Consider the following 20,876-nt stretch of genomic DNA (forward strand, 5'->3'; position numbering starts at 1 on the left):
TTTTAAAAATGACCGCTTCCGCTCAGTGAGCTCAGAGTCAAATCCTGGATCAGGTCTTGGGGTCTCAAGCCCCCCAACTCTCTTCTCTGAGGGTCCACCGCCCCGGAGGCCCTCCTCCCCGCCCCCAAACCCGCCGTCCAAGCCTCAGGTCAGATCAAAGCTCGGTCCCCGGCTGCCGCCGCCCAATCCTGGGCTTGCTCCGCCTCTTTCTCCAGCCCTGGCCCCGCCTCCCAGGGCCGATTGGTCCGGCCGCCAGCTAGGCACCGCGCACGGAAGACCCGGAGAAGAGGAGTTTGCCCAAAGAATGGGCTTCCCGCGGCCCCGCTGCGCATGCTTGCTAGGAACCCTCTAGTGCGCTCCTAGAGGCCGGCTTCCCCGCGGGGCGGTGCGCGCTCCCTACGGCCAGCGGGGTGACGCGCGCGGCACGGGGCTCGCTCCCGAGAGGGCAGGTGGGGGCGGGGATAGGACACCCGGGTTGCGGTGGCCGGAGGGGCCTGGGCCGCGAGGTCGGCGCCTGTGGCTGCGGCGGCCTGAGGCCAGAGGACCCGCCGCGGCTCGGTCTCCGGAGAGGGAGGGCCCCGTTGCCGTCGCCGCCCGGCCGGTGCCCGGTGAGGACGGGCCCCAGCGGGTCAGGGAGGGTCTTGGGTCACTCGGCGTGGCCGCGCCCCCAGCTGGGCTCTCCCGGGGGTCCCCAGGACTGCTGATGCTGAGGAGGGGGGTGTCCCCGGACTCTGCGTCCCGGCGCTCAGGCCGCCTCCTTGTCCTTCACCTGCGATTCGCAGCCTCCTTTCCCCTCGCTCCTCCTCACCCCCCTCCACACACCCGACCCTGGGACTGAGCCCTGACACCCCAAGTCAGAGAGCCCCACATGGGTTTGCCTTTCCTTGACCGTGTCCGCTCCACCCAATACTGCCCCCGCCCTGGCATCCACCCCAGCCCCATCCAGTCTTTGTGCCTCTGGAGGTCCCAGTGACCTTGCACTTTTTGCTGTTGTTACACCTGCTTCCACTGCTGAATATGTAGATTACCTGTTGGGGCTTTCAAACTTTTTTGACTCAACCTACAGTGAGAAATATATTTTACACGCCTGTAGATGCAATTACTGAGCGATAAGTTTAAAGGGAGATTTTTAGCCCAACCTCACATGACGCAGCCAGATCTACTCTACGTGGGTTCTAATTCCAACCTATCCTATCCTGTCCTGTCCTGTCCTATTCTATTCTGTTCTTTCCATTTCAAAAGTCTGTTGCTAACCCATTAAACTGATTTCAGGACCTAATGAGTCTGACCACAGTTTGAAGCCCTTGCTTTAACGACCAGTCTTTCACTTCCGTTACCCCTTGCCTTTGGAGGATGCAGAGGTCTAATAACAGATAATCACGTGTAAACTTCAATTCCAAAGAAAGGGTATATTTTTATTATTTTGACATTAATGCTTTTCGGGGCCAAAATCATCTCCAGGACTTGGTGCGATTCAGGCAGGTTTACCTTGTTCCTCTTCCCAAAAGCTCCTAGTCAGACTTGGGGAAAAGTTTGTATGTGGAGGCTAGATTATAGAGCGTTTATAACGGAGACGGACACTACTTTTATTGGAGAGGGAAATGTTTCAGCTTTAGGAACTCAGCACTGCGTAGGGAGAATCGGAACAGCCGGATGCCGGGCAGAAAAGCCATTTAGGAGGTGGTGGGTATCGAAGCCCTGAGGTAATGTGGGGTGGGAAGGCGTGGAAGATGGTGTGACCAGGTGCCCAGAGATGTGAGGACGAATTAGGGCTGATATGGGAGGCGTGGAAATAGCCACGATTGTGCTCTAGGGGGGTTGGGGGATCTGGGGCTGCAAGTACTATTAGCTGGAATCTCCCTTTCTGTGTCCTCTGCCTCTAAGTTGCTTTGGAGCAGTGGTTCTCAAGGGACATGCAGCAATGTTGGTTGTCAGGATTTGGTGGCTGCTACTGGCATCTCGCAGGCAGAGGCCAGGGATGCTGCTAAACATCCTTCATTTCACGGGACAACCCCCCACAACAAAGAATTATCTGGTGCAAAATGTCAGTGGTGCCGAGGTTGAGAAGCCCTGCTTTGGAATAGAAATTTTATTTTATTTTATTTTATTTTATTTTATTTTATTTATTTATTTTTGGCTGCCTTGGGTCTTCATTGCTGCGGGCGGGCTTTCTCTAGTTGCGGTGAGCAGGGGCTACTCTTTGTTGCGGTGCGCCGGCTTCTCATTGCAGTGGCTTCTCTTGTTGTGGAGCACCGGCTCTAGGCGCGTGGGTTCAGTAGTTGTGGCGCACGGGCTTAGTTGCTCCGCGGCATGTGGGGTCTTCCTGGACCAGGGCTCAAACCCTGTCCCCTGCACTGGCAGGCGGATTCCTAACCACTGCGCCACCAGGAAAGTCCCTGGAATAGAATTCTTAATCTTTAGGGAGATCACTGCCACCTTCACCTCTCCCAGGACTGATGCCTGTATGCACACTCAGAGACTTTGCACATAATGGTAGGAGGGTCCATGAGCCGATCAGTGTGCACCTCTAATTTTCATAGCTTGCTGGGGGTGGGGGGCGGGGCAGCTTTTGGAATCATCCAGGAGCTTTTTCAAACATCAGGATATTCGCTCCTCCCCCTTCCACTATTCAGAACCTCTGCTGGGCCTGGACAAAGTATTCCTTGTTCTTACATGATGATTCACAGTTTATGGAAGAATTTCACATACAGTGTCTCATTTGTCACTTTTCCTGTTTCACAGATGAAATCAGCCCAGAGAAGTGATGGGATTTGCCCCAGTTCTCCCACCCAGCAAGTCAGCGCTAACGACGGGTGTTGGCGGACAGTGATGGTGGTTCTCACTCTTGTGTACGAAGGTAATTCTGTTGATCCGCCATCAGCTGCTGAGCAAGGCTCTGCCTTTCAGGATCTTAGGGCTTGGACCTACTGGTGTCTGAGAGGCACCTAACAGTTTGTAATATTGTGTGTGTCTTGGGTGTTGGGTTTATTAGAGCAGGCAGTCTGAGTATTGCACTCAGATTGCTCTGTACCTCAATTTTGCGGGGAGGAGAAGCAGCATAAGAGAGTGACCAACTGTAAACTGTGAGGCTCTCCTACTTTCCATTTACATCTGCCTGACTTAAAAATATTCTAGCCAACTCAATAAATCTTTACTGAGTAAAAATGGAATATTATGAAAAAACACATTAGGGCCCAAATATTTACCTCAAAACAATGATCATCCAAAAATTAAAAAATACATTTAAATCCACCTAGAACAAATATATAAATGTATTGCAAATAGAAGTTTCATAAAATAATGCTCACTTCTGTTACACACAATGCAGATTGGTTATTTCCTATGTAATTTTTTAAATTGCTGCCTGGAACCCAAAGATTATAAGACCAATGACCAGGGAGATTTGAAAAGCAGAGGCTTAGACCAAAACAAAGAAAATAAAACTCTTTCATACAGATACTAAATGAACACGTGTGCAAGCTTTTACTTAACTCATCAATCGAGGAACCGGTAAGATCTTACAACCAGTTTGCAGGAGAATCCAAAAAAGATTCTGAAAGACTGTAGATTAGGAATATTAACATGAATGTGCAAATGGAGGCAAAACCGGAGAAATTACTTACTTATCTGTATTTATTTACATGGCAAGAAAGAGAGAACATGTCTACAGAATAGAATTATTTTACCTTGTTCCGTTATCTGTGCAGAGTTGCAGAAGTAGCTCAAAGGCAACAACAGGCTAGAATCGTATAACCTGAAAGGCTGTGTTCTAGACAAAACCCAGTTCTCCATTGAAACACAAATTTTCCGTACGGCCTCATAATCTCAATGAAAGATATTTTTTGCATGAAATAAGGCTGGTCCAGTAAGATTGGGCCTGATTATTTACATAGGTGCAGCAGGCATGCTAATTCACCTCGTAGGCTTTCTTGAGTTTGTTTTGCTGGAAGTCTCTGTGAGGAACCTCAGACTGGATTTTTAAAAGTCTGGTATTTGTTATCCCAAGGTACTAAAGCCGTGCCCAACGAGCTTTCTCCCCCAGATTTCACCTGTACTACTTAAAATTTGGACAAATTCCACTCTTCTTGAGGTCCCCAAAATATCTTAAGGTGTCTGAAACTTGTTAACTTGGTATTAAAGGATCCTTTAAGAGGATGCAATCATGACTCTCCCACCGATATAAAATAAATAAATGTTAATGATTCTGTTTAATGCATTAATGAGGGAACCTGTACAGTGTGACAGATTAAACGAGGTGATGTATGTGAAACACTTCATGTGTTGCCCTGCATAAAGAAAACCTCAAATCCTTATTAAGTTGGTCACTTAGCCTCTGGCCACCTAACCTCAAGGGCATCTATTCCAGTGTTTCTCAAAGCCAAGTCCGTGATCCACCAGAATCAGAGTCTCAGGGGGTACTTGTTAAAAATCCAGATTCTTGAATTTTGCTCCAGACTCACCATCAGAATTTTGGATGGGAAATCCAGGCATCTGATTTTTTTTTTTTTTTTTTTAATATCAGAGAAAGGTTTATTGCAGGGCCAAGCAAGGAGAATGGGTGGCTCGTGCTCAAAAACCCCAAACTCCCGATGATTTTTAGGGAAAAGTTTTTATAGGCAAAATTTGGGGTGAAGGCTGCAGGGTATGTGATTTTCTTCTGGCTGGTTGGTGGGGAGGTAACAGGGAGGGGCTCCAGGAATCCTGTGCTCTAAGCATCTGCATTTTTATCAAGTGCCCCGAGTAATTCTTATGGAGACCAGAATTACATATACAAATAATTGAAATAAAAGCTTCATGAAAACTGTACTTAACCTCAGTATATGGGTGCACTCTTTCTGTTCTGTTTTATTTTTCAAGTGCTGCTTTTAAGCAGGTTTCTCAACCTTGACCCTGATGCTGTTTTAGACCAGATCCTTCCTGTGCAGGGTGATGGGGGCTGCCCCGGGCACTGTGGGATGTTGAGCAACATCCTTGGCTCCCACCTACCAGATGCCAGTAGCCTGCCCCACCCCCTAGTTATGACAACCAAAAATGTCTCCTGACCTGGCCGGTTGTCGCCTGGTGGGCAGATCACCGTGACTGAGAACCACCAGTCTTAACCTACTGCGTTGATTCCTATGGGTTGGAATCCTCAAATTGAAAAGAACCATTTTAACTTATATTAAGAGTTTAGGCCCTGAAAACAGACACAGGAGGTTTGAATGCTGACTCTGTCCTTTAGCGGCCTGGCTCTCGGTCACAGGAATCTAAGAGTGAGCCTTAGTTTCCTCCTCTGTGAATGAAACAACAGCAGGCCTAATGGATGAGGGTATTTGGGAGATAAAATGGAATAAAGCATGCAAAGCCCTCGCCTAGTGCCAGGCACCTCGTTGGTATTTGGTGAACATGAAATGTGTGATCACAGTCCTTTGGACTCTTGAAGCATGTGTGATCGGAAACCATCTGGGAAAACAGAAACTACCGTAAGGTTTCACTGGGAATTTCATTGCTCTCCCTGGTGGTGGAAGAGCTGAGAAGCCACATGGGAAATGGTGAGCGGCCCAGGGATTAGCAGTGGCAGGATGCCGCCCCCACAGCGAGGCCCGGCAGAGCAGCCAGGGTGGCAGGCGGGACCCAGCAGAGCTGGAGCAGCCACCCCAGGCTGGTCGCTCTGGGGACACCCTCCAGTCTCCCATGGTGCCTCCGGTTGTCCAGATCAGCTGGAAGCCACAGTGCTAAGCCATAACATAGCTGGTTTGTAGGGCTGATCAATGCAGCTCTGAAGGCCTGACTCTCACTACCCGTGTGGTCCTGGGCCACTCGCTTCAGGCCCGAGCCTCAGTTTCCCCAGAAGCAGAGCAGGGATGATGGTGAAGGGAGATTGTTGGGTCCCCATACTTGAGGTACACGTGATGTTACAGGATTTTTGTTCCTGGCTCAGGTGCCAGCTCGAGGACCAACCACATGGCTCTGGATCAGAGAGTATCCCTTTTGTGTCCCCTCCTCTCCTCCCCCACCCTTCCACCCAGGAGGCCTATGGGTCATTTATTTTCTCTGTCAACTTCCATTGTATCTGTAAGTTTGAAACTTGGGTTTTCAAAATCCTTTTATTTTGAGTTAATTTTAGACTTTTTTAAAAATTGCAAAAAAAAGTACAAAGAATTTTCCTATACTCATCACCCAGTCTCCCTGAATGTCAGCATCTTACCTAACATTGTGCAGTGAGCAAATCTGGGAAATCCACGTTGGTACAAAACCATTAACCTAAACTATTGACTGTATGCAAATTTCACCAGCTTTTCCCCTAATGTCCTTTTTCTGTTCCGAAATCCCATGTTGCATTTTGTCCTTGTGTCTCCTTAGTCTCCTCCAGTCTGTGACAGGCCCTCAGCCTTTCCTCATCCAAGATGATCTTGACACTTTGGAAGTGTCCTGGTCAGTTGTTTTGTAGAACGTCCCTCCATGTGGCTTGAGGGTGCCACATGGGGGTGTGCTTTCTGGGCAGGAATATCACAGAGGTGATGCTGTGTCCTCCTTGGTGCATCTTATCAAGGAGGTCATGGTGTTGATGTGTCTTATTACTGGTGAAGTTGACCTTGAGCACTTAAGGCTGTGTATGCGAGATTTCTCCACTGTCAAGCCATTATCTTTCCCTTTGTGGTTAATAAATATCTTGGGGGAAATGTCTTTGAGGCCATGCAAGGCCCACAACACAGACTGCAAGGTACTTGATTTTCACTTGTTTTTCTGTCCCATTGTCTATATTACTCTTTTTTAAAAAAATTTCTTTGGATTTTATTTTATTATTTTATTTTATTTTTTGGCTGCACCATGCAGCATGTGGGATCTGAGTTCCCTAACCAGGGATCAAACCCATGCCCCCCTGCACTGGAAGTGTGGAGTCTTAACCACTGGACCACCAGAGAAGTCCCCTGTCTATATTACTCTTTATTTTCCTGTGTGACACATCTTGCATAGGAATGGAATCCCTACTTTTCCTAAGAGTTACGGAGTTAAAGAAAAAAGTTACCAAGCAAGGAGATGCAGCTTATCTTTAAAGTGTTTACTATTTTCCCACTGTAAAGAGTTCATGCACATTGTAAACAATTTTGAGAAAACAAAAGAAATTTAAGGGAAAATAAATTGCTTTCCTTACTAGTTTTAACATTTTGAGATATTTCCTCCCAGTTATTTAAGGTTATTTTTTTTTTAACATCTTTATTGGAGTATAATTGCTTTACAATGGTGTGTTAGTTTCTGCTTTATAACAAAGTGAATCAGTTATACATATACATATGTTCCCATATCTCTTCCCTCTTGCATCTCTCTCCCTCCCACCCTCCCTATCCCACCCCTCCAGGTGGTCACAAAGCACCAAGCTGATCTCCCTGTGCTATGCGGTTGCTTCCCACTAGCCATCTATTTTACGTTTGGTAGTGTATATATGTCCATGCCACTCTCTCACTTTGTCACAGCTTACCCTTCCCCCTCCCCATATCCTCAAGTCCATTCTCTAGTAGGTCTGTGTCTTTATTCCCTTCTTGCCACTAGGTTCTTCATGACCTTTTTTTTTTTTTTTCCTTAGATTCCATGTATATGTGTTAGCACACTGTATTTGTTTTTCTCTTTCTGACTTACTTCACTCTGTATGACAGACTCTAACTCTTAAGTTTTTTTTAAAGTCACAAATACATACAATAAAATTAGTCAATAAATAACAGATGTGACCAGACTTGAGACTTGAGATGAGACAGAAGAAATGAAGTGGATTGAGGTCTAGAGGCAGTGTCATGGTCCAAGGAATATTTTGGTCTTTTTTTTTTTTTTTAAACCTTAGCTTAGAAAACATAGTCTTTGCCGATTTGTTAACTGGATTTTGCTTTCTACCTAGTATATTTTGTAAATACAAACGTTTTCAGAAGTCTTCCTGAATTATTTGTCTGATATGGAAAAACTCCCAAATTCTAGTTTTTAAACGTTGTGATACATCTAATTCTACCAAGGATGCTATACGTGCATTTCAAGGAGCAACATTGCCATCTTGTGGTCATCTTATGGTATTGCTGCTGAGGATTTAGATTTGTGTTCATGTTAGGCGCCTGCGTTACATAATGCTTTGGTCCTTCACAAGGGCTCCATCTGGTCTGCAGGTGCGGGCTTCCCACTCTAAAGAAGAATAAAATAGCAAACATGTTGAACACGTGTGTGCAACAGAAAATTACGTGTATATTAAAGGCACTAATACAAGAATGGAAACAGCTGTGCATTTGAGTGTCAGGCTCGTGGGTGATTTATGAGTATCAGTTCTCAACATTTTAAAATGTTTTCTATGTAGTTTTTACAATATGATCTTAGCAACTTACAAAATATCTCAGTATATAGTCCATGCCACCCCTCTCCTTTGGTGAGGAAACCAGGCCCAGGAGTGAGAAGCCTGTTTCTGATGGAGAAAACTTTTTTATCCAAGTGACCCTGGGGACATGAGTCATACCTATAAGGATTTTTTGTTTGTTTGTTTGTTTGAGATCTTAGTTCCCTGACCAGGGATTGAGCCCGGGCCCTGGCAGTGAAAGCACCAAGTCTTAACCACTGGACCACCGGGGGATTCCCTATAAGGTTTTTTTTAAACAACCTTATTAAGATATGATTCACATAGCATACAGTTCCTCCAACTAAAGTGTATAATTCAATGTTTTATTGTATTCACAGCCAATTTTATAACATTTCCATTACCCCAAGAAGAAACCCCACACCGCTTAGCATCACTCCCTAATCTCCCCCTCCCTCCCCTCCAGCCCCTGACAACCACTAATCTACTTTCTGTCCCTATGGATTTGCCTCTACTGGACATCTCACATAAATGGAATTATACGACATGCTGACTTTAGTGTCTGGCACCTTTCACCGAGCCATACTGTCTTCAAGGTTCATCCACATGGTAACATGTATCAGAACTTCATTCATTTTTATGGCTGAATAAATTCCACTGCATGGATAGACCACATACAGGCCAGAGCAGGTATTTCAGAGGGAAACATGGATTATGGATTGACCCAGCAGGTGCTGATCCTGCACGGTGGCCCAACAGGAGAGTGGTGTCTGCAGAGTTGGGGGGCAGCTGCCAGGCGGCCTAGGTGAGAAGGAAGGGGTATGGACTGTTCCTGCAAAGTCTAACTGTTGAGGGAAGGAGAGGGTCTTGTGAGGTTTTGTTTTAGTATATAGGAGACCTAAGAAGATTAGGACCTGAGAACTCTAAATGCAAAGACCCAGAGAAGGCAGAGAGGTTTGGAGACCAGAGAGAGCAGGATATGAATGATGGAGAAAGGGCCCCCAGGGGGTGGAGTGCCAAGGGAACTGGACGGGACACTTCATTTTCCAAATCAGGATAAAAATTGTACGCTGTCTTTATCCAGACAGTGATGAGTCATTAGAGCTTAGGCAGCATCCATCCTCAGTGGATAAATTGTGAAAGAGAGAAATTGTAAAATTCAGAATCATGGAGGGATAACTTTAGTTAATCAGAAATCTGCGTTGTATTGAGAACCTCATTCACCAGTATGGTAGGTGGAGCATTACTATGTATGGTTTGTTATAGTTGGGTTTTTGTTTTGTTTTGTTTTTGTTTTTGTTTTTTTTGCATGTGTGTTAAAATATACCTAACAAAAATGTACTACTTTGATCATTTTTAAAAAAATTTTTTGAGTATAGTTGCTTTACAATATTGTGTTAGTTTCTACTGTACAACAAAGTGAATCAACTATACGTATACATATATCCCCTCTTCTTTGGATTTCCTTCCCATTTAGGTCACCACAGAGCATTGAGTAGAGTTCCCTGAGCTATACAGTAGGTGCTCATTAGTTATCTATTTTATACATAGTATCAATAGTGTATATATGTCAATCCCAATCCCCCAATTCATCCCGCCCCCCCCACTTTAATCATTTTTAAGTGTACAGTTCAGTGGCATTAAATACATTTGCATTGTTGTGCAACCATCACCACCATCCATCTCCAGAACTTTTTCATCTTCCCAAACTGAAACGCTCCCCATTAAACACTAACTCCCCATTTCCCCTCCCCCCAGCCCCTGGCAACTACCATTTGACTTTCTGTTTCTATGAATTTGACTACTCTAGGTACAACATATACGTGGAATCATACAGCATTTGTCCTTTTATGTCTGGCTTATTTCATGTTATAGACTTTTTAAATAAGTAATTCTCATTTGCTATCCTTTATACTTAATATTTTTATTCCTTTCACTGGGTTACCAACCCTTTAAATGTGATCATCTGAGGGATTTAAAATTTGTGTAGCATGGCCCCTAGAGTTCAAGAGTTCAAAAGCACTTTGATATTGGATATTTCACAACTATTAGTATCATTTCATCTGTCAAAAAGCCAAAACCGACTAGGTTCAGTCACTTGCCAAGAATATCAGTTACTGCTGCATAACAAATGAGCCCTGATCTTACTGGCTTAAAATAACAGTAGTTTATTATTGATCAGGGTTGCATGGGGTGCCTGGGCTTGTTTCCCCAGCCTCCTTCTTGTGGCTACACACAGCTAGAGGGTCTGCTGGACTGCACACTGGAAATGGCCTCCCTCCACGCCTGGCAGTGCCTCCATCCCTTGCATGTGGCCCTTCATACAGCTTCCTTCTCTGGCAGCCTCAGGGCCCCTGTCCATGAGGGTGAGGGCGTCCAGACCCACACAGCGAGCTTCTGCCACACTCTATTGGCTACAGCAAGTGAGCAATGTGGGCTGGAGACCAGTCCAGATTCAAGACCACATGGCAAAGGGGCCTGCATACTTTATGGGAGGATCTGTGGTCATTAAACAGTCTACACTTTAAGGCCCTTTAATGGCTGAGAATGGGAACCGTCAATCGAATCTAAATTCAAGCCCACTGGCAAGGAGCCAAGCCTTTCCACAGTCTGTAGTCAGCCACAGTTCAAGGTCTTTTGTTGCGCTGGAACTTGTTCCATATCCTTTGAGGTACAGAGATTTTAGTTGAGAGAATTACACTGATTCGGGATACACATGACTCTGGGTACAGTTTCACGGGAATGTAGGGGTTCTCTGTCATGCCAACCCCCAGTGGCCTGAAGGAGGCCGGGCTTCGGCGTCTGATCGCCTGAGACTGAGGCCATTGGTGTGTCGGGGTCCCTGCAGCCTCAACTCCTGTCCCTCTGCACGGCGGGGACCAACCGCCTGGTCCTGTAGGAACATGCATACTGGGTGGACAGTGACCGCAACGTTTTGGGGGCCTGAGTTGTCTGGAAGGCCTGTGGAAGGGAGGGCCGGTTTCTCTGCGCCCTCTCGCCTCGTTGAGGAGAGGACGCCGGCTGGAGACCAAGTTCATTCGCCCGGCAACCCGGAGCGCGCAAGCCCCGGAGGCGGGCTGCCGGCGGAGGGACGTGGGCCGAGACCAATCAGAGAGCGGGGGTGGGGGCGGCCAGGGGGCGTGGCTTCCCGCGTAACCCTTTCCCGCCCGAGCGGCTCTGCCCGCGGAGGCGCCGGCTCTGTCTTGCTGCGGCCGGTTCCCATGTGCCCCCAAGTCCGCAGTACCGCTACATCGCCCTGTGGGGCGGGATGGGCAGAGCCGGGAAGGACTGCACAGGAGGAGAAGGGGTTGGCTTGTCCGGGGGCCGGAGGAGGATGACGCTGGATGACAGACCTGGCCGGGGACTCCCAGTCCTGTGTCCCGTTACCTGTTATCTTGATTTCCTTGAGTCTCGCCCCTCCGGACAGGGCTTTGCTGCTGCCCGGGGCTGGGCGTGCAGGCGTGAAGTGCAGGGGGTTTGGGAGAGGTTGTAGGGGACACGGCGCCCCCTGCACTGTCGGCCTTGGCTCCGTCTCCACGGGGACCCAGGAGCCCCGCGCTTGGGCTGACAGGCCTTGGGGAGCTGAATGTGGGCCCCAGACCAGGAAATGTCGGAGCAGGAATGGGGGACCCAGGAATTAGAACCGTAGAGCTTGGGATGGGGATGACAGCTCACAGGTGGGGAAGCTGAAACGTGCTGGGAGGCCGCATCCTGTTTCTGGGCTAGTACTGATAGATGGGAAAGACCCTGACATGCACCCACCACCCAGTCCCCCAGGAAGACAAAATGGCCACTGATGCCCCAGGGCTCCGGTCTCCAGGCCAGCCCTGCCTGTCATCCATCCTTTCTGCTTCTCCAGACCAGAAGCCAGGGAGCCCTCAATGACCACGGATTCTCTGGACACCTCCACAGCCCTGTCCCCACTCAGCTGAGGCAGAGCCAGCACCAGCTCAGACACAAGGTCGCTGCCCTCGTGGGGCCCTGGCATCCCCTAGCACTGGGTGCCCCGGGGCCTCTTGCCTGGGATGGGGGATGCATCTAGTTGTGAATCCAGAGAGTCCCTCCTCCCAGGGCCAGGCTCCTCCTTTGGGGTCTGCAGTGTGCTAGCAGGGCCCCAGCCCATGCTCCCAGTGACAGAAGGGCACCAGGCATTCTGGGAGGGTTGGTGACCTGAACTCATGTCCCCAAAGTGCTTTTCCCCAACGCCTGGTGCTCATGAAGACCGGTTCCTGTTATCCTGGACGAGGTACCCCAGGTGCTGTGCGGGGCGGGCTCTGGACCCACCTCGACTGGACTCCCAGCTCTGCCTTCATGGCTGCATGCCTCAGTGTCCTCATCTGTAACCTGGGTCAATGAGAAAGATCAACTTTCATAACGTGGGGCTGAAGGTTAAATGGAAAAACCTGTGGAAGCACTTCACCCCGTGCTCAGCACCTGTGGGCCTGGATTCCTAGTAACTCACAGCTGTCAGCACCTTGGTCACCCCAGTAGCCCCTTGAGAGCCCTGTTTTGGGCACATTTTGTAGATGGGAAAGTGAGGTTTGGCTGGGGGAGGTGACGGACTCAAGGCTACCAAGAGAGCAGAAGCACCAGCCCAGGGTTCTCTGGCTCCATTCAGGTCCTTCCCCGGGGGCACCGAGGCAGCCCCATCTGCCCCAACCTCCAGCCCAGATTCTTCCTGAACCCAGGTCCAAGGGCATCTCCACTGATGGGATTTTGCCTCCTGCCTTAGGACGGAGCCCTTGGACTGCTGGGTTCCTTCCAGGGAGGTGGAGGAGAAATCCATCTGCTGGGGCCTGAGCGTGGCCTGGGGGCCAGGCCATCGTTCCCGGAATGCCCCTGCCTGAGCCCAGTGAGCAGGAGGGCGAGAGCGTGAAGGCCGGCCAGGAACCCTCCCCTGAGTCCCCTGAACCGGGCACAGATGTCGTCCCCGCAGCCCCCACGAAGCCCACGGAGTTCTCCGAACTGGTCCTACTGACGGCCTCCACTGAGAATGGGGATGGAGTGGACTCCCAGCCCAAAGCAGTGCACTGTGTCCTGTCCTTGGAGATGTCTGGCCCTGACACCCTGGCTGAGTCCCCCCAGATCCTGCCAGTAGAGGAACAGCAGGGGGCAGTCCAACCAAGCCCCCAGGCCCAGGAACTGAAACACAGCAAGCCAGACACAGGTGAGTTCCGGGCCAGCTGCCCCTGTCTGGCCACTTTTGTGACCCTGCATGCTCAGACTTGGGCTTCGCATACCCCCCTTTCCAGTGAGGTGACCTTGGCCATCCCTTCCCTGCTCTGAGCAGGGCCTCCTGGACCTTGACCCAGGCTGGTGTGACGATCGCAGGACGTCATCCCAGGGCACCCCAATCCCTGTGTTCCCATCCGTGCCCCTGGCTCAAGCCTTGCTCTGTGTCAGCTGACCTGGCCCTCCCCTTGCCTTCAGCAGCCCCCCAGCCCCTGGAGTTCCTGAGGACCCCATTTGGGGGCCGCCTGCTGGTGCTGGAGTCCTTCCTGTACAAGCAGGAGAAGGCTGTGGGGGACAAGGTATACTGGAAGTGCCGCGAGCACACCGAGCTGGGCTGCCGGGGCCGGGCCATCACCCGTGGCCTAAGGGCCACAGTGATGCGGGGCCACTGCCACCCGCCCGACGAGGAGGGCCTGGAGGCCCGGCGCCAGAGACAGAAGCTGCCCAGCCCAGCCCTGCCCGAAGGCTTGGGGGATCCCCAGGGCCCCGGCGGCCGAGTGGAGGAGCCCCTGGAGGGGGTGGGCCTGTGGCTGTGCCCCGAGGAGCCAGAGCCGGCCCCGGGGCCAGTGCTGAGCAAGCCAGCTCCTGAGGAGGATGAGGGGCTCCGAGCCCTGTCGCTGCTGAGCTTGCCTCCCAAGAAACGCCCGACGCTGGGGACCGGTGAGTGCCCCCCCACCCCAGCTCTACTCTCAGGCAGGTGGGAACCACAGCCCTTTCCTCTGCCCAAAGATAAATGTGGGTCCCACGTGGCTTCTTAATGTGCTCAAAGTCAAAACGATTTTTAAAATATGAATGCGTCCAAGTAATCATTAAGCCCAAGGGGTAGAACTAGTGCTCGTGAACCAGGCGACCCAGGTCCTTCTGGAGCTTCCTGATGCAAAAACCTGAGGTTTATGGACCCCACGTGATTCTGGTAACCTTTGAAGTTTGGGAAGGTCGGCCTGGTGGGAGACTTGAGCTTTGTGCCCCAGGTTCAAGATCCAGCCCTGCCTCATGTAGCTGGGCAGCCTTGTTGAAGCTCTGCAGGTCAGGAGGTCGCTCCTAAGATGTGTGATAGCCTCGCCGTTAGGGGCTCTCGTGCTGAAGTGCCAGCCCTGGTCCAGCGTGTGTTGTCACTGAGTAACTGATAGATGGAGTCTTTGCAGAGGTTCTTATTCTTTGTTTGTTGGGTTTTGTTTTGTTCTTTGCGGCAGTTTTTATTACCAGTAACTGGGAGGTAGCTTGGTCCCAAAGGCTGGGTGCCTCCAGACCTGGAAAGGATTGAAGGATTTAGGGATTTAAGGCGGCTGCTGTGCTGGGTGCCGGGGGCTGGGCGAGAAGGACTTGTCTTTCACTGTGTATCTTTTGGTCCCATTTCATTTTATGGCCTGTGCATGTGTTATTCGAAAATTAGATATAATTTTCAAACAAACCCTAAGAAAAAGTATGGCCGGGAGTGACTGAGCAGGCAGGGTGTGGCGTCAGAGCCAGCTTGGCCCTCCCCAGTGTGTGACCTGGGACGCGGTGCTTGACCACCCGGAGCCGTGGCCTGCTCACCAGCCACCAGGAGAGGAGCCGCACGGCCTCCTTGGGGCACTGGGTGGGCGATCAGTGGGGATGCACCCAGGGCCCTGCCTTGCACGGTAAACTAAAGGAGCAGAGCTCCGCCAGCCTGCACCTGCCCAGCCCCCTCCCCACTTTCTCCTCCAGGAGGGCCCCCGCCCCTGGAGTTCCTGAGGACCTGCTACGGGGGCAGCTTCCTGGTGCACGAGTCCTTCCTCTACAAGCGGGAGAAGGCTGTGGGGGACAAGGTGTACTGGACGTGCCGGGACCACGCACTGCATGGCTGCCGCAGCCGGGCCATCACACAGGGCCAGCGGGTGACTGTCATGCGTGGCCACTGCCACCCGCCTGACGTGGAGGGCCTGGAGGCCCGGCGGCAGCAGGAGAAAGCCGTGGAGTCACTGCGGGCCAGGCCGGGCGGCCCTGGGGGCCAAGCGGACAAGCTGCTCCAAGGTGTGGACAGCCTGTTCTACCGCAGGGGGCCGGGCCCCCTGACTCTCACTAGGCCCCGGCCCAGAAAGCGGTCAAAGGCCAAAGATCAGGACCTCCTGGCCCAGCCCCAAGGCGAGGAGGACCAGGACGAGGACCTGGGTGAGTCCACACCCGCTGGCCTGGCACTCTGCCTGCACTCCAATCTTGCTCCCCAAGGTCCCAGGAGGTGGGAGGGGGGCGACGCCAGGCCTGGCCCAGCCCCAGGCCCTGCTCCGGCTCACACCCCAGCTTCCAACCTCCCTCCCCTGACCCCCTCTCCCATTTCTCCCCAGGAGGCCCTGAGTTCCTGAGGACCCCTCTGGGGGGCAGCTTCCTGGTGTACGAGTCCTTCCTCTACAGGCGGGAGAAGGCGGCCGGGGAGAAGGTGTACTGGACGTGCCGGGACCAGGCCCGCATGGGCTGCCGCAGCCGAGCCATCACCCAAGGCAAGCGGGTGACAGTGATGCGAGGCCACTGCCACCCGCCCGACCTGGGGGGCTTGGAGGCCCTGCGGCAGCGAGAGAAACGCCCTGGCACGGCCCAGCGAGGGAGCTCTGGTAGGCCAGACCGGGGAGCGGCCTCAGGGGACAGTCAGAAGACGCAGACTGCCCGCCCCGTTCCCTCTTGACCTCCAGCAAGCATCCTCCCCGTCCTTACTGGGGACCCTCTGGAAGGTTACAGCTCCCTCCTGTCTCCTCTCCCTACCCCCACACCCCCTCCTGGTCCACCTCACCTTATCCCCAAGTCGATTAGGTGACTTGGGGCGTCACCCTTTCTCTTGGGCAGTGGGCCTCACTCTCCTGCTCAGACCAGCCCAGAATCTCTGCAGCACTTGATCAACCCAGGCTCCCTTTCCTCCTTCTCATCCTTTCTTTTTTCTTAGGAATGTATAGGATTTATAGAGAAAGCTAATTGCACAAGCTGGTTTCTCATTTTTCCAGTGTGGGTGGCTGACACCGTGCCCAGTAACAAGCACATCCTACAGATGTGGCTTAAGGGCTGAAGGTGCCCGTTGCTGTCATTGGCTTCTGTTCTCCTCCAGCTGTTCTGCCTGAGCGTCTACCATCGTTCCTCTGGGTTCTATGATGAGGGTCACAGCCCCCCTCCTCCCACCTTTGTCGGCCCCACAGTGCTTATGTTTGACTCTCGTGGCCACAATAATGTGCATATTCCGACTCATCTTGCTAAGAGCAACCTCGGCCCAGCCTTCTCTGCTGTCCCTGCTCTCCCTCGGGGGTTCCCAGTCCCATACTTTTCTGAGTCATCTGAGTCGCCTTTAGAGCCTTTTTGGCCCTAAAATTCTCTCAAACTCGAGATCTCTGATTTTTTTTTTTTCTGACTCTCTTTTTATCCCATTTCTTTATAACTTTTATGTACCTAGGGATGATCTGGCCTCGCCCTGTCCTTCCCCCAACTCCCACCCCGAATAACCACTCAGCCATTGTTCCTTTTTTTGTTTTCTTTCTTCCCTCCTTCCTTCCTTGCTTCCTTTTTTAATTTTTTGGCTGTGCAGAACGGCATGCAGGACCTTAGTTCCCCAACCAGGGATTGAACCTGCGCCCCCTGCAGTGGAAGCGTGGAGTCTTAACCACTGGACCACCAGGGAAGTCCCCTTTCCGTTGTTCCTTAGGGCATCTGCTGCCCTCTTCCCTAAAGCGTGCTTCCTTCCACTGCTGTCAACTGGTTTTTTATCTCCTGTTGACTTCCGACCAGAGACAGCAAGGACTCAGCAGTTACCCACTGCCCCCTCCTCTTGAGGCAGCTGTTGCACTTTTTTTTTTTTAAATAAATTTATTTATTTATTTTGGCTGCTTTGGGTCTTTGTTGCTGTGCGCAGGCTTTCTCTAGTTGCGGTGAGCGGGGGCTACTCTTCGTGGCGGTGCGCGGGCTTCTCATTGTGGTGGCTTCTCTTGTTGTGTAGCATGGGCTCTAGACACACGGGCTTCCGTAGTTGTGGAACGTGGGCTCAGTAGTTGTGGCTCGCAGCTCTAGAACACAGGCTCAGTAGTTGTGGCTCGCAGGCTTAGTTGCTCCGCAGCATGTGGGATCTTACCGGACCAGGACTCGAACCTTGTCCCCTGCATTGGCAGGCGGATTCTTAACCACTGCGCCATCAGGGAAGCCACACTGTTGCACTTTTGTTCTATAAATCTGTCCACAGCTGAGTGGGAACACTGCAGTGGAGGTGTGGCTGTTTGTGGCTCCTTTTCCATGGTTGTCTGGTGTCTGTGCTCGAATGACTGCATCTTTCCGAGGTGCATGCAGGGGGTCTTTGCTTGAAGGTATAGGGTCGTGTCTCCATCCCTGTGGTACGTGGCTGTGCTGGGGGCACTTGGGGCCTTTTCAGGCCGGAAACGGTGTCCTTCACTCATGAAAATTTCCTCGTGTTCAATGACTTTCCAGTCCCCGTTTTTCTGATATTTCCTTGATTTTGCTTTCCAGTCCTTCTATTTAATTTTTAACTTTCACTCTTGTATTTGAACTCCTTTGCATTCCATCCTCCGAGGAGTGCCGCGGCCCTGCCGTCCAGCCTCTGGCAGTGGCCTTGTTTTCTCCAAGTACCTTTTCTCTATGAGTTTCTTTAGTCTCTGCCGTTCAGGGTGAAGCTTCTCTGTTTTTTTGGGTTTTTTTTGTCAACTGGTGAAATTTTCCAGCCAGGTACATGCCCATTCAATTTTCTGTTGATCACACAGTTGTATAAAGCAGCAAAACTAAAGGGGGAATGATTGTTGTATACACTTTAAATTGCTTTGCATGGTCTCATTTGTGATACTTGGTGTAAGAGTCTTGACTTTTTCATCATGTAAGATGGCATGAGAATCTTTGACCCACGTGGCCAGTGGTCCTTAGCCAGGTTTAAGGAGAGACCCACACGCTCTGTATGTGGGTGCTGACCAGGCGACCCTCGAGACCCCAGGCCTCAGCGCCCCAGGACCAACCTCCTGCAGCGGTTTCAGCCTGGCTGCCGGCTCCAGGGACTTGGGCAGGGAAACAGGGAGTTTCATGTCAGTACAGACCTCCTCCTCCTCCCCCACACCCCAGACTCTTCCTCCCCCGGGGCGGGCACCGTCTCATTGCTCTTCACGCAGACAGTCCTCGACAGTCCCCCGGTTTGGGGCCTGCCCTGGACCCCTCCTTCGGAGGGACCTCGGGCCTCCCTAGGCTTGGCCACTGGACTCTGCTTGTTCTGAGAGTCTCCCCCCGAGGCTGGGCGAGCTCTTGCTTTGCCAGGTCTGTGACCAGGTGACCCCCTCTGCCCAGAGTCTAACCTGGGTCAGCATCTCTGCCATCTCCTCTCCTCTCTGAATTTCTGGCCTCATGCCCTGTGCCTTTTTCATCCCTCAGTGGACATTTTCATCGGGTGTGGGGGGAGCAGAAACATGCCCCACATCATATACCTCCCCTCCGGCCACTCACCCCCCACCCCGGACCCCCCTTCAGGGCATTCTCACCAAACCCGCACTACGGCTGCCGTCCCCGCTGCTGTGCTGACGGACCCCCGAGTCCCCCTCCACCCCTCCTGTGTGGTCCTGGTGCCTGGACGGCGGGAAGGGAGTCCTCGGAGCAGAAGGGTGTGGCCACCTTCTAGGTCCCCCCTCTCAACATGTCAGGACAGTGGCCTGGGCCACTCCCTGCCTCCCCTCCTGCCCTCAGGTCAAAGCCCACCCAGCCTGGCTCCCTGGGGGAGTGGACCCTTCTACAGCCCCACCGCCCACCACACACAAGGGGCTGCACACAACTCCCATTTCGCTCCTGGTTGCCTATCCCCCATAGGGCCTGTCCACTAATTCCTCCAACTTAGCAGGGGCGAGAGGCCCTTGTGCCATCCCATTGCCGACACCTTGGATAAGACGCCGCCTTCCTGCAGGCGCCGCGAGGTAGGGGAGACGGGCTCTGCCTTCAGCGACCTCCACCTCACCAGTCTCCCACCTCCCTTCTCTCCCAGGCTTGGGAAAGGAGTCCTGGGAGCTCAGGCTAGGCTGAGTCTGGGGGATGGGGGGCCTGTGTCCTGGGCTTGAGGAGGTAGATGCAGCGTGGGGTGGGGTCCGTGGGTCTCATGCCAGGAGCCATGCTGCTCTAGGCTCTGAGAACGGGGCCCCGGCCCCCCTCGTTCCTCGGCTCCAGGCCTGGCTCCAGGCTCTCCCTCCCCCGACCCCCTCTCCCATTTCTCCCCAGGAGGCCCTGAGTTCCTGAGGACCCCTCTGGGGGGCAGCTTCCTGGTGTATGAGTCCTTCCTCTACAGGCGGGAGAAGGCGGCCGGGGAGAAGGTGTACTGGACGTGCCGGGACCAGGCCCGCATGGGCTGCCGCAGCCGAGCCATCACCCAGGGCCAGCGGGTCATGGTGATGCGCAGACACTGCCACCCGCCCGACCTGGGGGGCCTGGAGGCCCTGCGGCAGCGGGAGCAGCTCCCCAGCCCGGCCCAGAGGGAAGGCTCAGGTGTGGGTGAGAGGCAGGCGGGCAGGGGCCGGGCCCTGGTCTTCCTGCTGGCCCAGCAGCCCCTGGGGACAGCTCAGAACACAGGCTGGAGGCTGCCTGCTGGGACATTCCTCCTGTGGCCCATGTCCAGTGGTGTCTGTCCTCCCGGGCTGTGGGCTCCCTTAGGGCAGGGGCCACATCTGGACTCCGCACTAATGGCACTGGTCCTCATCTGGGATGGGCTGTCATTCGAGAAACCCACTCAGACCGCTGGAGAAAACGGGGCAAGGGGCTGCAGTGGCATTACTGGCAGCTGCAGGAAGTGCTCGGCACCCATTTGTGGGGCAGTGCTCCTGGACCTGGGGGACCCTCTGTCTCCCCTCTCCCTCCCCACCCCTGCCAGTGCCTTCGGGCCACCCCAACCCCAACATGTCAGGAGCTTTCAGTTCAGATTCTTAAAAGTCTCAAAAGGGAGAATTTGATTGGTTGCCAGCTGGCCGAGGGGAGGGTGGGCAGGGAGCCGGGAGGCCCCTAGTGCACTGTCCAGACCAACCATGGCCCTTCCAGAGTATTCCAGTTCAGCCCAGCCCCTGCCCTGGGGTGCTTGCTTGCCAGCCAGCATGGAGGCCGAGCAGGGTCAGGAGAGGCCTGCAGGAAAGCTCAGTGTTTGGGCGGCTGCGGGGCCAGCCTCCCCGATAACACTACAGCCATCAGACAGCCAGTCTGCACTCCAGGGCATCAGGGCCGTGGTGGCCTGAGCTTCAGTCCCCAGGGCCCTGCAGCACAGGCTGGGGTGGGGGGCAGGGACCAAAGTGGGACCTGTGGGGGTTGGGGGGTCTGCAGTTTCCTGGCTGGAGCTGGCTGGTGGGACAAAGGAAGCAGTCTCCGTCCCTGGCACCCAGGC

At 52.6% G+C, this 20,876-nt stretch overlaps 1 protein-coding gene across 4 annotated transcripts in view; it reads left to right on the forward strand.

Annotated features, from left to right (window-relative positions):
* Positions 1–374: 374 nt before the first annotated feature.
* The window catches only part of FLYWCH1 (FLYWCH-type zinc finger 1), a 29,166-nt gene continuing 8,664 nt past the window's right edge, over positions 375–20,876 (forward strand). The window contains exons 1-8 of one of the 4 annotated variants that reach the window (XM_068523875.1): positions 375–608; positions 2,743–2,857; positions 12,168–12,269; positions 13,041–13,475; positions 13,739–14,200; positions 15,230–15,673; positions 15,847–16,110; positions 19,730–19,993. In XM_068523875.1, coding sequence (XP_068379976.1) covers positions 13,142–13,475; positions 13,739–14,200; positions 15,230–15,673; positions 15,847–16,110; positions 19,730–19,993 — 1,768 coding nt within the window. In that variant the 5' untranslated portion in view covers positions 375–608; positions 2,743–2,857; positions 12,168–12,269; positions 13,041–13,141. The remainder of the gene's footprint in view (positions 609–2,742; positions 2,858–12,167; positions 12,270–13,040; positions 13,476–13,738; positions 14,201–15,229; positions 15,674–15,846; positions 16,111–19,729; positions 19,994–20,876) is intronic. The other 3 variants (XM_068523874.1, XM_068523877.1, XM_068523876.1) reach the window with 3 other exon arrangements.

Source organism: Eschrichtius robustus, chromosome 16 (assembly GCF_028021215.1).
Source record: "Eschrichtius robustus isolate mEscRob2 chromosome 16, mEscRob2.pri, whole genome shotgun sequence".
NCBI classification, from domain to species: domain Eukaryota; kingdom Metazoa; phylum Chordata; class Mammalia; order Artiodactyla; family Eschrichtiidae; genus Eschrichtius; species Eschrichtius robustus.